The sequence below is a fragment of the Podarcis pityusensis genome (assembly GCF_964106645.2).
Source record: "Podarcis pityusensis genome assembly, chromosome: 11".
NCBI lineage: Eukaryota > Metazoa > Chordata > Lepidosauria > Squamata > Lacertidae > Podarcis > Podarcis pityusensis.
The window spans coordinates 50,155,464-50,170,335 of NC_138036.1; the positions used below are offsets into that span (position 1 = coordinate 50,155,464).

At 40.2% G+C, this 14,872-nt stretch overlaps 1 protein-coding gene across 2 annotated transcripts in view; it reads left to right on the plus strand.

Annotated features, from left to right (window-relative positions):
• Positions 1-14,872, plus strand: part of ADAMTS19 (ADAM metallopeptidase with thrombospondin type 1 motif 19) — a 128,646-nt gene that overhangs the window by 50,033 nt on the left and 63,741 nt on the right. For both annotated transcript variants that reach the window (XM_080972349.1, XM_080972348.1), the window contains exon 7: positions 3,148-3,191. In XM_080972349.1, coding sequence (XP_080828475.1) covers positions 3,148-3,191 — 44 coding nt within the window. The remainder of the gene's footprint in view (positions 1-3,147; positions 3,192-14,872) is intronic.

The window sequence follows — 14,872 nt, forward strand, 5'->3', positions numbered from 1 at the left end:
AGGTGAAGTGTAGAAATTTTTTGGAGACACCATTGATGGAATCTTTCAAGAGGTTGGAGATACCTAGTTGGTTACTCAATGAGATGGGAGTTAGAACAGAATAATGTGTTATTTCAGCTTACCTTTACAGACTTCCCCAACCTGGTGACCTTCAGGGGTTTTGGACTCCAATTTCCATCATCCCTGACTATTGACCATGCTTCCTGGGGTTGGTGGAAGTTGAGGAAGGCTCATTTATTATCACAGTGCTGAACTGCAAGCATATGTGTTGATTCTTGTGCTGAGTGATGGCAGTTGTTTCAGAGATTGATGCAGTCCTCAAGCCCTATAGGCTTGCAAAGAAAAAGAAGAAAAAGAAAGCATTTGGAGCATAAAGATCCACTCACAGGAAGACAATAAAATCTGAAAGCTCAGATGTTACTTCAATGCTGAGCTTGGCTTACTCCCATCTTTAATTTTAGGGACTGGGAACAACTGATAGAACCGATCTCTTTTGGAAAGAGAAGTGGGAAGGAGAGGGGAAATGATCCAGATTGTAGACTGGCTTCCTTCTTCACAGACACATTTACTGATAAGAAAATCACTCAGCCTACCATGAAGAGCCATTGTTTGTAAGCTTTCCACAAAAAGCGGGAGACCAGAAATTGAGGGGCTGGCATTGGGGGGAAGAAGGGAAGAAGATTTTGGATGAGAGGGGCTCTGTGAAACTGAGTGGGGAGACAGAGTGGGGAGGGGGAAGCTAGCGTTAATCAAGTTCGAGGGGAAACAGGACACAGAATATAAGGCAAATTTGGCCATATAAATCGTGTGCATGCCTTTATATACCTCTTGCAGGAAGATACTTACGAATGGTTTCATTTACATGTTTAAATTAAATGTGCATTTAAATGTGTTTCTAGCCTTTCCAGTGCATTTTGTACCATTGGCCCACTAAGATTTTAGTGGTGCTAATTAATAATAAAGTCACTTAAAGAATTTGAAAAAACAATTGCTAGAGCAACGCTGCAATCCATTCTGTAGATTCAGATGCTACATGATGACCCTCCTGCAACTTCCCTAAGTAGAAATGAGGACACAAATAAATAATGAATTGTTTATAGGTGTATCTGGAGTATCACAAACTTTTATTGGGCAGCCTAGTCTCCAAGGAATACAGTTCTTATTCTTGGAAATTAGGGAATGTTTTACATTTGTCTCATTGCACAGGATGCAATTGTACTTCACTGTTGCCAAGACTTAAGAGTTCTATTTCCCCAAACTCTCATAATTAAACTTTTGGAAGTTTACTTCAACCAGGATAGAAATCAGCTGAATGAAAGCATCTCAGCCCATCTCAATTTTATTTTTGACAAAGTACAACTTCCATTCTATTTGTGCCTTGTTATATTTTACATTTGTTCTCCTCTTTCTCATTCTTTAAACAGATATTAACCTTAAGAGCAGTTATGTAAGTGCATTCATAACACCCATAGGCTTTCCCCCCTCCAGATTCACAAACATTAAACCCTATGTCTAACTGCTAATATGTTTGCATCGGCCTTAACACATGATTCACCTCTTGTACTGCAAATACTGGCATATTGTAATCTAGTACAGCTAACCTGCAGCCTACGCGATTTAACTTGTGCACGTTCAGCTTTACATGTTTGGCAAATTAAAAAAAAAAAGAAACGAAGGGGGCAGGTGTTCATGGAAAAAGACTTTGTCAATCTTAATATTGAATCCAATGTTCTTTGACTATGGTGGAATCTACACACATATAAAAGAAGTTGTGAAAATGCATTTTTTAAAAAAATGTTTTGAAAAATATATCGAATTCGCCATAGCTCACCATCACCATCTAGTGTCACATTTGTATAATGCACTTTACAACACACTTAAAACGTTTTATGTGCAGCAGTATAGCGGAGTCCTATATACGATTTTGGCTGTAGACGCTATTCCTGGAATGTAACCCCAGCATAAACTGAGAGTCACCTGTATGTTGAGATTTAGCACAGTGGTTAGAAACAGGGAACACTTCCATATTTAATTGTCTACTTTCTTTTCATAACCTCTTTTTTATTGTTTTAGAGCTGTGTTTCCCCAGCTTGGGTCTTCAGCTGTTTTTGGACTGCAACTACCATCATCTCTAGCTAGCAAGACCTGTAGTCAGAGATGATGGGAATTGTAGTCCAAAAGCAGCTGGAGACCCAAGTTTGGGAAACACAGTTGTAGAGTCATGTTGTTTGGGGCTTCCATGTAAGACGATGACCCCATTAGGGAGAATACTCCAGTCTGGAATATTTCCGTGACTGTAATCTTTTAAAAATGAATGATAATCTAAGTGACCTGAAAACAGGAGATAGGGGCAACTTACATTCCCATGTGGTGTCTTCCCTAATTCCCCTGCTTGAGTATACCAGGGTTCTCAACACATCAAGGAAACCATGGAAAGTAGATCTCTTTCCCCTTCTGTCCCCAGAGATGGGGTAAAGAAATGCTGCTTATTTTATTGCACTTGTATCCAACTAGGGTAACAGCAATAATTGCATTGCTAGCGTCTTAAGATAATTCTCCCAGTACCATTTTGGACACTTAGAGCAGTGTTGGAGCTCATCTACATTTTCACTTGCAAAAATCCGATCTTCCCCAATGAATCGAAGCTTGGTTGAGCAACCGGGGATGGCTAATGTTACATTGCAGATCATTTAGATATTGCAAAACAGTTTATTTATTTATTTATTTATTTATTGGTGGAAAGGTTAAATCCATCTTAAATTGGACACCCTGGCTTGCACTTTAATGCCGAGAACAGTGTATGGACATATTGAGAAACACGCATGCATGAACAGCACTGATCTCAGGATAAGTACCCATGTGGAAGTCTCTTTAGTTTCAGTAGGGGATGAAAAATCTGACAAATCTGTGAATTTCAGATGATTAAGGAAGATAACTAATCAACCTGATGCCACATACACTTTAAATGGGAAATAAATTGCAGATTTAAGGTTGAAGTGTCATTTGATAATTTCAGGATTTCCTTCACGTGTTCTTTTTTGAAATAGAGGAGCCTTGTCATTTATTAAGCGGTTAAAATTTGCATAAATGAGCATCTGACAGCACAATTTTCTTAAGGCTTTGTCTTCTTTTCCCTCCCAATTTTAGGAAGGATTTCTGTGTACATAAAGATGAACCGTGTGATACTGTTGGTAAGTGAAACAAACAAACAAATAACAATAATGCCTTTAAAATACAGCACTATTGGGAGATGTGGATGCTTGATTATAATATGTGGGGAGGAATGCTTATAGGCAGTTAAAATGCAAAAGCCCATCATAATGATGACGTGTTTGGTACTCTAGCAAGTTGACCAAGGCTAAGCATTTTGACATTGATGCAACTTAATTATATACCGCTCCATTGCTTTCAGTGATTAGTTGGGACTAACCTAGGCATCGTAAGAGACAAATAGTTGTTGGTGCTCCATGTCTCATCACACTGTCTCCATTTCTTCTCTTTCCTATTGGTTAGCTCATCTCCTTGTCCTACCAATCAGTGATGTGAGCTACAGGAGAGGAAGCCCATGGAGCAATGAGGTCCTGTCACTCATTGCTTAGCTCACATGTTATGATGAATTGGGGTGGATTGATTTAAATCAAGAAAAGATGCACATTAAATAATTGATTTAAATAAAGTTCCACATTTTGAAATACATATTTTCATTGATATGCATATCCAGAACCATAGGTGAAACTGCATTAGATTAGACCTTTATCTTCATATTATTATTTTTTTCATTTCAATCAAAAAGGGTTCTCAATTCAATATCCAAAGAAAAACTACAGTTATTAAGCATTATTTGAAATGTATTTTTTTCCAGTCAAAGTGAATCTGTAGGATACATAATATTAAGTGATAAAAGATACGGTGCCTTTCAATGCACTTGATGTAAGTTATTACTCGTGTTCCATAAACTCAGAACAAGACCTTAATTTTAGCAAGCACTAGAGGTGACAAACAGAAAAATCATTAAGGGTACCAATTTGGGGTGAATTAAAACTGCATACTGGTCTTCATACAGAAACATATTCATGGAATCCTAGAACTGTAAATTTCGGGAGGTCTAAATGATGTTGCCTAGGTTTGAAACAAGAGTATAGTTGGCACTGTGCAGCCAAAGGAGTTTTGCCAATATTCATCATATGGCAGCTTCTTATGCCACATGGCAATTGCCCTGAAACTGAGGAGGGTTTCAAAAGCAGTTTGTTATATGGCTTGGGGGTCTACTTGTCAAAGTGGGGAAGGAAAGTGGGCATACCTAAATAGCCCTCTGGATCACAGCCATTTAGTCCAATCATGTACATTGAATCGAGATTTCTGCACGCTTTGGGAAGGGCAGTAATGAAAGTATTCAACAAGTCAAGTTAAAAGTTTGGTTGGAAGTTGGTTGCAGTTTCTTTGGACTTCTTGATCTTGCCCATAAGTAGGTAAACTAAGGCCCGGGGGCCAGATCCAGCCCAATCGCCTTCTAAATCTGGTCCATGGACGGTCCTGGAATCAGCGTGTTTTTACATGAGTAGAATGTGTGCTTTTATTTAAAAGGCATCTCTGGTTTATTTGTGGGGCATAGGAATTCGTCCCGTCCCCCCACAAAAAAATATAGCCTGGCCCCCTACAAGATCTGAGGGACAGTGGACCGGCCCCCTACTGAAAAAGTTTGCTGACCCCTGATCTTGTCTGTACTGTATTTTTTTTTAAAAGAATGAGCAATGCTCTCCATTGCATTGATATACCTTTAATAAACACACAATCAGATATTTTCTAAGTATAAATGATGACTATGTCAACAGTGATATGAATGTTATTATTTTGAAAGCAAGAACTGCAAGAAGAAAGATTACCAAATGCTAATGTAAATTGTTAACATAAAGTATATTGGGGCATAATCTGGTATCACAACAGCTGTAGCACCATTGGTTTAAGATTATGGTTACTTCAGATCAGTACCTGTGATTTTCCTTTTCTGAGAATGTGACAGATTAACAGTTAAAAGTGGAAGGTTGAATTTGGAATTTAAATAGATCACTTGTAAGGTTTAGACAGAAGGCAAACAAGTACGAAGTAACAAATCTTCTCCCAGTGTATTTATAGGGCAACTGAGATAGGACATTCCAGGAATTTTTAACATGTTGTAAATTGCGGTGCTAGCCAAAGAAAGTTAAAAGAAAAATGTTGAAGTAATGTCAAGAGAACAATTTACGGCTGTTAAAAGTTTACAAAAATTGAAGCATGGTATGCAATCTTATCCATACCACAGGAAGGAGTAAGCATTAATATTAACCTGAATGTACTCAAATGTTTCACTAAGAAGTTGTCTAAGTCTCTTTGATGTCATAAGTAGTTTGCACATCTAAATTTAAGTTAGGGAAGGCTTATACATATTTGTTTCCAAGAAAATCCCATTGAGAGCTAGGCAGTGATTAACTTCTCATTGGAACCAATAATCTTTAAAAGTGATTCAGTTTGCTTGGGTTGTGTCTATATTGTGCTAACCTCCTAGGCTGGTAGACCAATATATATCCATTTCACTTTCCCTCAGACAACCTATTATATAAGTTCCTAAACAGGCAATAGGTAAAGGTAAAGGTACCCCTGACCATTAGGTCCAGTCGTGGCTGACTCTGGGGTTGTGGCGCTCATCTCACTTTACTGGCCGAGAGAGCCGGCGTACAGCTTCCGGGTCATGTGGCCAGCATGACTAAGCCGCTTCTGGCGAACCAGAGCAGCACACGGAAATGCCGTTTACCTTCCCGCCGGAGCGGTACCTATTTATCTACTTGCACTTTGAGGTGCTTTCGAACTGCTAGGTTGGCAGGAAAACAGGCAATAGTTTTCTCCAATTTAGGTACAATTGGAATGTACCTAAAATCTGCCCACATTGGCACATCATGGTATGCCATAAACCATAGTTTATGTGCATGAGCATATTGCATCTGGTCTGATTCTTCCCATTTCTCCCTGCTTGTACTAGAAGGAAGCAAACCACGGGCTTTGCATTATGTCAGTACGATGTATTATTTGTTTTGCTTCCAAAAAACCATGATCTGTCGCCAAGACTTACTGATTATAGTTTGTTGGAGCAAAACAAACCACAGTTCCTGGTTTGGATGCAGCAGATTGGAACCGCACTATGAGGAAATAGCTCCCATGGCAATGTGTGAGTGTGCAAGGTAATGCTAATATCAGCTAATATTATACGAAAGTAGAAATGACATCATAGCAGAGCCTAGTCACAAAATAGAAGGATGAGATATTGTAAGAGAAAATACCGTATTTTTCTGTGTATAAGGCAATGTTTTTTCCCCTAAATTTTTTGAGTAAAAAATGGGTGGGGGGTTGTCTTATACACCATTTTTGGTGGGGCAATCAATAACTTTGAGGGTGATCAACAACTCTTGTTTGTTGTTTAGTCATTTAGTCGTGTCCGACTCTTCGGGACCCCATGGACCAGAGCACGCCAGGCACTCCTGACTTCCACTGCCTTCCGCCGTTTGGTCAAACTCATCTTAATAGCTTCGAGAACACTGTCCAACCATCTCGTCCTCTGTCATCCCCCTCTCCTAGTGCCCTTAATCTTTCCCAACACCAGGGTCTTTTCCAGAGAGTCTTCTCTTCTCATGAGGTGGCCAAAGTATTGGAGCCTCAGCTTCAGGATCTGTCCTTCCAGTGAGCACTCAGGACTGATCTCCTTAAGAATGGATAGGTTTGATCTTCTTGCAGTCCATGGGACTCTCAAGAACTCTGGCAACCCAAAAATATTGATTTCTTAATTTTGGGCTAAAAGAAGTAGGGGTCGTTTTATACACGGGGGCGTCATATACATGGAAAAATACGGTAGCTCCTTTTAATATATCATTGTTTATGGTAGCCAAAGGTGTTATGTAGGTGAATTAATATAAGCAGAAAAACTTGAAGAACTGGAGACAATCATTCATGCAAAATGGCCTGCCCACCCAAAAACATTGCTCTAAATTTATTCGCCAGTGAAACTATTTTGATGAATGAATGACAAACATTTGATGCTGCGTTCCTGCTCTATTTACTCAGTAAACAATGGGACTTACTGCGAAGCAGACAGGTTGCACTCTCAGTGAATTTATTAGACTTGCCACTCATATCCTACTGTGTAGGACAGTTTATTTACAAGTCTTGGCTCTGGGAATTATAAAATAGGATGTTTTGCGCTGAACAAATTAAACATACTGGACTGGTGGTTGGACACATTTTCCCAGTGTTTTTATAGACTGAGATACATTGTTCCAATATGTGTAGTGAGGTGGGTAAAATAATTTTTTGTGTCTCACTCCATCTTTGAGATTTAGCCTGGCTTCATATAAGATGAAAAAATGGAGGTACGCTCTTCAGACTCATGTATGAATTAAGAAGCAGCATGATATAAATTGTGAATTGCAGTATTTGTGACTGTCTCAGAGAGAAGACACACTCAGGACTTGATTCTGGAGTTTATGTCCTAGTAAATTCCTGTCCTTCCCTTTTGTTTATTTATTTCTAAGATCTGACACCTCACTAGCTGAGCACAGGTATTCACGGTGAATACTGATAAGCAGCGGCTGCATTCTTAGCATGTTTTAATTTCTCTTCATAGTGGCTACTCTAGATGCTGAACTAAACTCTCCCTTGATATGTGAGTGATGCTAAATACCATTATAAACCAGGGTGCAATGTCTGTAGCCATTCTATATTGCAAAACTCCCCTGTGCTGAGAAGAGTGCAAGCTTTTCAAAATCAGTTCCAATAAAACAAATACATCTATGTATTCAGAATAGTTTGTCCTTACTCAGTAAAGGAGTCTTTGGCTTTTGTTACAGCTGCATCAAAGTCCATGTCATCATGGATGACATTGATAATGTGCACGTGATAATGTGCTTGTGATGTGTTCTTTGACTCAGCCCATCCCCTGGAAAAACTGTAGTCAAAGGAATTATATTTTCGGTAGTGGGAAAGCTGCAAAGAACAAACTGAGAGAACACAGAGCAATACTGGCACGTAAGCCAGTTCTAAAGCACACTCTTAGAAGAGCAAATCAGTGTTCACAAAACAGTTGTGAGCTCTTTCCAGCTGGAGCCTTTAAGCAGCACAAATGACCGTCGTTTGTGCTCCTCTCCTTTTTAAGTGAAATGGCCAAATTCCCTTTACTATTGCTCCAAAAACCTAACCGAGCGTGTGAGAGAATATGAATACATATTCCTGGATCTTATTAGAAGGTTAGGCAATGGAAAAGGGCACAGACTGTCACTCTCAAAAACAAAACTGGCTATTATCTCTAGTTACCATGTGTCAGTGTAAGATAAATGTCAGGAGGTGTCTTCTGCTTCCGCTCTTCAAGTGAGAGACTGATCCACTTTCCATCCGCAGAAAAGCACTTAAGAGACAGTGTGTCTTCTTCAGTTTGGCAAATTGCATACAATTTGAAAAATATTGTGATGTCTTGAGTATGCCAGAAACGCACAAAGGGTGCTTCTTTTATGTGTGTGGCCAGAAAACTGTGGATGAATGAACACCTCTCCTTTTCATATGTTGTTTTAAAAAGCTGTTCAGGATTGTTCACTAACTGGGAAGGGCCATAGCTCATTGAAAGAACAGCTGCTTTGCATGCAGAAGGTCTCAAGTTCAATCCATGGCATTTCCAGGTAGGGCTGTGAGACACACCTTGTCTGAAACCCTGGAGAGCTTCTGCCAGTCAGTGTTGACAGTATTAACTTAGATGGAGTGTTTGTTGGTCTGACTCAGCATAAGGCAGGTTCCTGTGGAAGACTAGACAGGAAGGCGTGTTTAGGCCCAGGCTAATTCCTAAAGGTGCTCTTCAGGGCTGGTCCTCAAGTGACAGATGAATCCTGGGAATGCAGGTTACAAATGAAAGTGTTGCATGCCACCATATCCAAGCTTCCAATAAGCTGAAATTGCCTATTTTTGTGTGAAAACAAGCACACTTTAGATGAGGTCCAGCTCCGAGGACCTTCACTGCCAGAAGTAAAGCTATAGGGAACCAGGCAGAGGGCCTTCTCGACAGTGGTGCCCAGCCTGTGGAACACCCTCCCATCAGATATTGAGGAGATAAAGAACTACACAACTTTTAGAAGAAATCTGAAGGGAGCCCTGTATCAGGAAGTTTTGTATGTTTGGTGTTTCCATTATGCTTAGTGTTTTCATTATGCTTCCATTATTCCATTAAACGTATCCCAGTACGTTTCCGAGCACAATTGAAAGTGTTGGTGCTGACCTTTAACGCCCTAAACGGCCTTGGTCCAGTATATCTGAAGGAGCGTCTCCACCCCCCTTGTTCTACCCGGACACTGAGGTCCAGCACCGAGGGCCTTCTGGTGGTTCCCTCACAGTGAGAAGCCAAGTTACAGGGAACCAGGCAGAGGGCCTTCTCGGTAGTGGCGCCCTCCCTGTGGAATGCCCTCCCACCAGATGTCAAAGAGAACAACTACCAGACTTTTAGAAGGCATCTGAAGGCAGCCCTGTTTAGGGAAGCTTTTAATGTTTGATGTATTACAGTATTTTAATATTTTGTTGGAAGCTGCCCAGAGTGGCTGGGGAAGCCCAGCCAGATGGGCGGGGTATAAATAATAAATTATTATTATTATTATTATTATTATTATTATTATGCTTTCATATTTGTTGCAAGCCGCCTAGAGTGGCTGGGGTGGCCCAGTCAGATGGGTGGGGTATAAATAATAAAAAATTTATTATTATTATTAATTGTAGCCCATATGTTTTGGAGACACTAAATGAAGAATGTTCTCTGGCGTTTTCAATTCACATTGGTTTTATTCACATCATTAAAAAAAACATAAGAAGCTGCTGTAGATATTTAGACTGGGGCTGCCATCTAGAAGTTGCTAGAGTGAAAACCCAGCCAGCATAGCCAATCATCAGGGATTATGGGTGTTATAGTCCAGCAATATCTGGAAGGTATTTAGATACAAGTTTTTTTTACTAGCCACATATGTTATATTAGGATAGAATAGCATTTTCAGTGGTGACACTTTGTGCAATTCTCTGCCAAACATAGTTAGATTGGCCTCTTCTCTAATGTTTTTTAGATAGACAATTGAGAGATTTTTATTCTGCTAAATTTTTAAGTGTGTTTTTTATCTTGCTAGGGATTGTTCCTTCTCTGATTTTTGCCTTGAGGACTGTGTTTTAGGGGTAGAAGATTGTGTCTATACATACATATATAACTTTGCCAGTGTAGTTTAATTCTCCCTCCGATTCCAGTGCTTGGCTGTTCTTCCTTGAGATTATTCTACATTAAAGTGTTACGATTTTTATTTATAGGGATGTATATACTGCTTGATATTTCAAAGCTCTCTTATCTCTTCATTGCTGATTGTATGGTCACTGATACTTCTTTTAAGTGACAAATGAGTCGTCAGTGGTCCCAGGCAGCAGTCTTGTACAGAGCACTTTCAAAAGTCCCACATATTATTTACACTTTTTAAGCAACAACAGCGCAGAAAGCTTTTTATCTCTCCCTCCTTTCCTCTTTCACTAATGGGAAACACTTGATGTGCTGAAAGAAAATGAATATTAGTTTCTTAGAAATAGAGCTGCAAGTCAAAGTTAATTTCCCCCAAGTCGTGCTCCGAAGCATGCGTGTCTGAAAAACACTTGTATATAGTCAAAGAAAACAGAAACACATGAACATAATATAGATCATATTTGCTATTTCAGTGGCTTAACTTACTGCAAACAACTGAAGCCTTATGTTGTGCTCAACATAATAAAATTCACATTCAAAGACATTGTAAGAACGCAAAAGATTATTTTTCTTGCAAAATAAATGTGATAAATTCTAGTAACCTTTGTAAGTACCACTTTTCAGTATTGATGCATGTAATTTTAAGGAGTGTGAATTTTACTTTAAATGTATCATATAATAGCCTTATATAGCTCAGTGGGAGGACTATGTACAGCCCCTTGAGCTCCTTAGAGAAATAAATAAAATAAATCGAGTTTTTTTGGACGAATAAAAATGCTTTCAGACTTCGTGAAATCAACCCTTCTCTCAGTATGGATGCCATTAGCCACAATTTAATGCCATCTAAACATTTTGCCTATCAAATGACTGATTGGTTAGTCTTGAAGAACTTCCTGCAGTAGCAGAGCAGCATGGGTTTTGGCATAAAAGTCTCACCTCTGCACTGTTGTGGACCCTGGCTCAATGAGCCCAAGGCCACCAGGGCTGGGGCACGTGAAACAGTAAAAATGATACGACAACATATTGTGATCAAAATGGCCACAACTTTATTGATTACAGATGTAAGCAGGCTTTTTTGGCGTAGGTACTGGGCGGGTGGCGCTGTGGTCTAAACCACAGAGCCTAGGACTTGCCGAACAGAAGGTCGGCGGTTCGAATTCCCGCAACGGGGTGAGCTCCCATTGCTCGGTCCCTGCTCCTGCCAACCTAGCAGTTCGAAAGTACGTCAAAGTGCAAGTAGATAATTAGGTACCGCTCTGGCGGGAAGGTAAACAGCATTTCCGTGCGCTTCTCTGGTTCGCCAGAAGCGGCTTATTCGTGCTGGCAACATGACCTGGAAGCTGTCTGCAGACAAACGCCGGCTCCCTCAGCCTATAGAGCGAGATGAGCGCTGCAACCCCAGAGTCGTCCGCGACTGGACTTAACAGTCAGGGGTCCCTTTACCTTTTTAAAAAAAAAAAAAAAATATTTATTGCTTTTAAAAGTTACAAAAAAGTAGAAGAAAGAGAGAAAAGACTAGAAAGAAATAAGGAAAAAAAAGACAAGAACAAAAGAAAAACAAGAACAATACAATATATAAACAATACAAACCCACCCTAAACCCATTACTCTAAGCACATAAACAAAACAAGACAAAAACAATTTTAAAAACATCCCTCCTTTTCCATACTCTGTCCTTCATTCCCTTGTTTCCTCGACTTCCTCACACCTCCCTTCTTGTATCCCACTTCTAGTACAGTTTCAGCAAATCCTTTCCATCTTTCTCTATTTTCTGTCATATTATAACATATTCTTTAACCTTATTTCCCATTAAAGGTAAATTACTTATATACACCCAACTTCTTATAGCATTTCTGCTAAATCCATAAAATATCATTCCACCATTTTTCTAACAGTCATTACTTTAACAAAATTTCTAAATAAACACTTTAAATTTTCCAGTAATCTTCCACTATCTCCTCTCCCTGGCTTCGGATTCTGCCAGTCCTTTCCGTCAGTTCCATATAATCCATCAACCTGGTGTTCTTATATCCGAGGCTCTTAAATCTCTTCCAAGTCCCTTCTGCAGGTCGTCTCGAGAAAACTCCAGCCTAGCAATACTTTTGTTCCTTCTGGACAGTTCAGCCAAATTTCCAAAATTGAAAATAAAGTCCATAGAGTGTTTCAGAACGTATTTCAAGATTCCTCCAATTCTAGCGACCCCCAAAGCTTCAAGCTTCTCCAACCCAAGTCCATGTCCCAAAAGTCAGTCAATCCCTGGATAGAGGGTTCTTTCCAACTTTCCTTCTTCAATCCAAGCCGGGATCCTAGCCTCAAAATTTGGCTTTTGCTAGATTCAGTCATGAAAGACCTCAATTTATAATCCTCAATTTGCTTCTGAGAAATTAAGGATCCCGCTTGTACTACTTTTGATTTCACATCATCAGCTTTCTCCTTTTTCTCCATCATTTTCACATCATCCTGAATTGTTTCTGTATTAACACTCACTTTTTGACTCAAATTAATCACGTTCTGTTCCAAGTTGTCAATTTTAGAGATCGTATCATCTGTCTTTTTATGGAGCTTTTCCAGCGAGTAGTTTATCTTGTATAATACAGTCACAATAGCTTCTCCTATCAGCATTTTGAATGATCCAAGGTCAAACTCTAGTTTTCAGAATCTTATCTTGCAGCTGGTGATCTCCCTGTTGCACTCCTGTAACAGTTTCACATGCTCCCTCTAGAGGGAAACAGTCTCCGTTTGTATCAATTCTTTCAGGCACGACTCAAGCAAATAACAATAGTTTCAATTTTCGGTTACTTTTTCCTCCATTTTTAAACGCAGAAGAGGACAATGGAAACAGTACCTTTCTTATTTTAGCTAGCTGTCAAATCCGTTCTGTCAATAAACATTCCCCGAATGTCATCTGGCAGCCCTTTTCCAGGTTCAGAGCAGTGGCAATTTAATTTTGACTCTCTTCTGCAGGCACACTAAATCCAAAACTTCCCCTCTCTTCTCCTGCTTCCAAGAGGGGTTATATGTATTTGTCCAGTGGGAATTTAATCCTTTATCAAAAGCTTTCAAAGACTTTAGCTTGTAACGTCTTTGCTTCAATCTATTTACAAAACGGGAGGCGGACTTCCTGTTTAGAGCCTTCCCGCTTCGGCGCCAAATTAAAGTGTTTCAAGATCCAATTCTCCGTTCTACTCACGGGTAGTCGTTTAAAATCCAATTGTCCACAGGAAAAAGTCAGCGCTCTCCGGCAACAGCAATGCGGCTTCACTCCGTGAAAGAAGCAGTCGATTCAAAGCACCGTGCCGCTCACCCCATGTCGCTCCGGATCCCCAAAACAGGGTTTCCCCGCGAGTAGGGGAGGCGCAAAGGGTGCCAGCCGAATCCCAGGTTCACAGGCTTCTCCCGCCTGTGATTTCTATGGGTCTCTGCCTTCACCGTGGCGGTCAGACCCTGCTTTTCACGGAGCAAATTCCTCCCGATCGGAGGAATTCAGCCGTTGCCGGAGGCGCCTCCCCGGAAGTCAGGGGGGTCCCTTTACCTTTACCTTTACTGCGCGTTTGTATCCTGCATTGGCCAGGGTCAATCCTGGGTTAAGGATCTTCCCATGAAACGTATCAAAAAGAGGAATCCCTCCAGGATGCCATTTGGGGAGTTCTGTGGCCTGGTCGACCCCGTCTGGTGATTCAGACAGAAACCTTCCTCCTGGCTCCTCCTCACATTTGGTTTAGGCTGGGCATGGCCAAATTTGGCCCTCCAGCTGTTTTGGGACTATAGTTCCCATCACTCCTGACCACTGGTCCTGTTAGCTAGAGATGATGGGAGTTTGCGAACTTTTCTTGGAAGTCGAACGTGCTCCGTTTTGAGTGCCACACTTCTGTTCTGAGTGTTACACTGAGGTCTGTGTGTTTTTGCTATTTATTTTGTGTTTTTGTTTCTGCGACTGTGTGGAACCCAGTTCAGCTACTGATAGATAGATTGATTGATTGATTGATTGATTGATTGTGTGACTGCAGTACATATTTTATTTATTTTTTGCTTTCATTTTAAGGATCAATGGTCTCGTTAGATAGTAAAATTCATGTTAAATTGCTGTTTTATGGGTTGTTTTAAAAAGTCTGGAACAGATTAATCCATTTTGCATTACTTTCTATGGGAAAGTGTGCCTTGGTTTGGGAATGCTTGGGTTTTGGAACAGACTTCAGGAACGGATTAAGTTTGAGAACCAAGGTACCACTGTACTTCTGAGTAAACTTGAATAAGATCCAGTTCATATCTTTAGCCGGCGGCTTAACCATTACAGAAGATCAGTTGTTCAGTTCCGAACCCCCATCATGGATTTAACCTTGAAACCATTCCAGCTGTGCTAATAAGCCACAGGAAGAAGTAGAGGACACACACACACGAACATCTTTCTCTTACCTAATGTTGGAATAACTAAGCAGGAGCAGCTGCTCAGCTGAAGCCAGTTTCTCTTTCTTAACACATGAAATTAATAACAAAGGACAAGACTTGAAACTAGTTCACAGCTGGTAGTTGACTGATTTACATTCAGTAGCTACTGTTTGATGTGGCTTTCAAGCACAAGGTCAGCTATGTTTAATAAGAAAT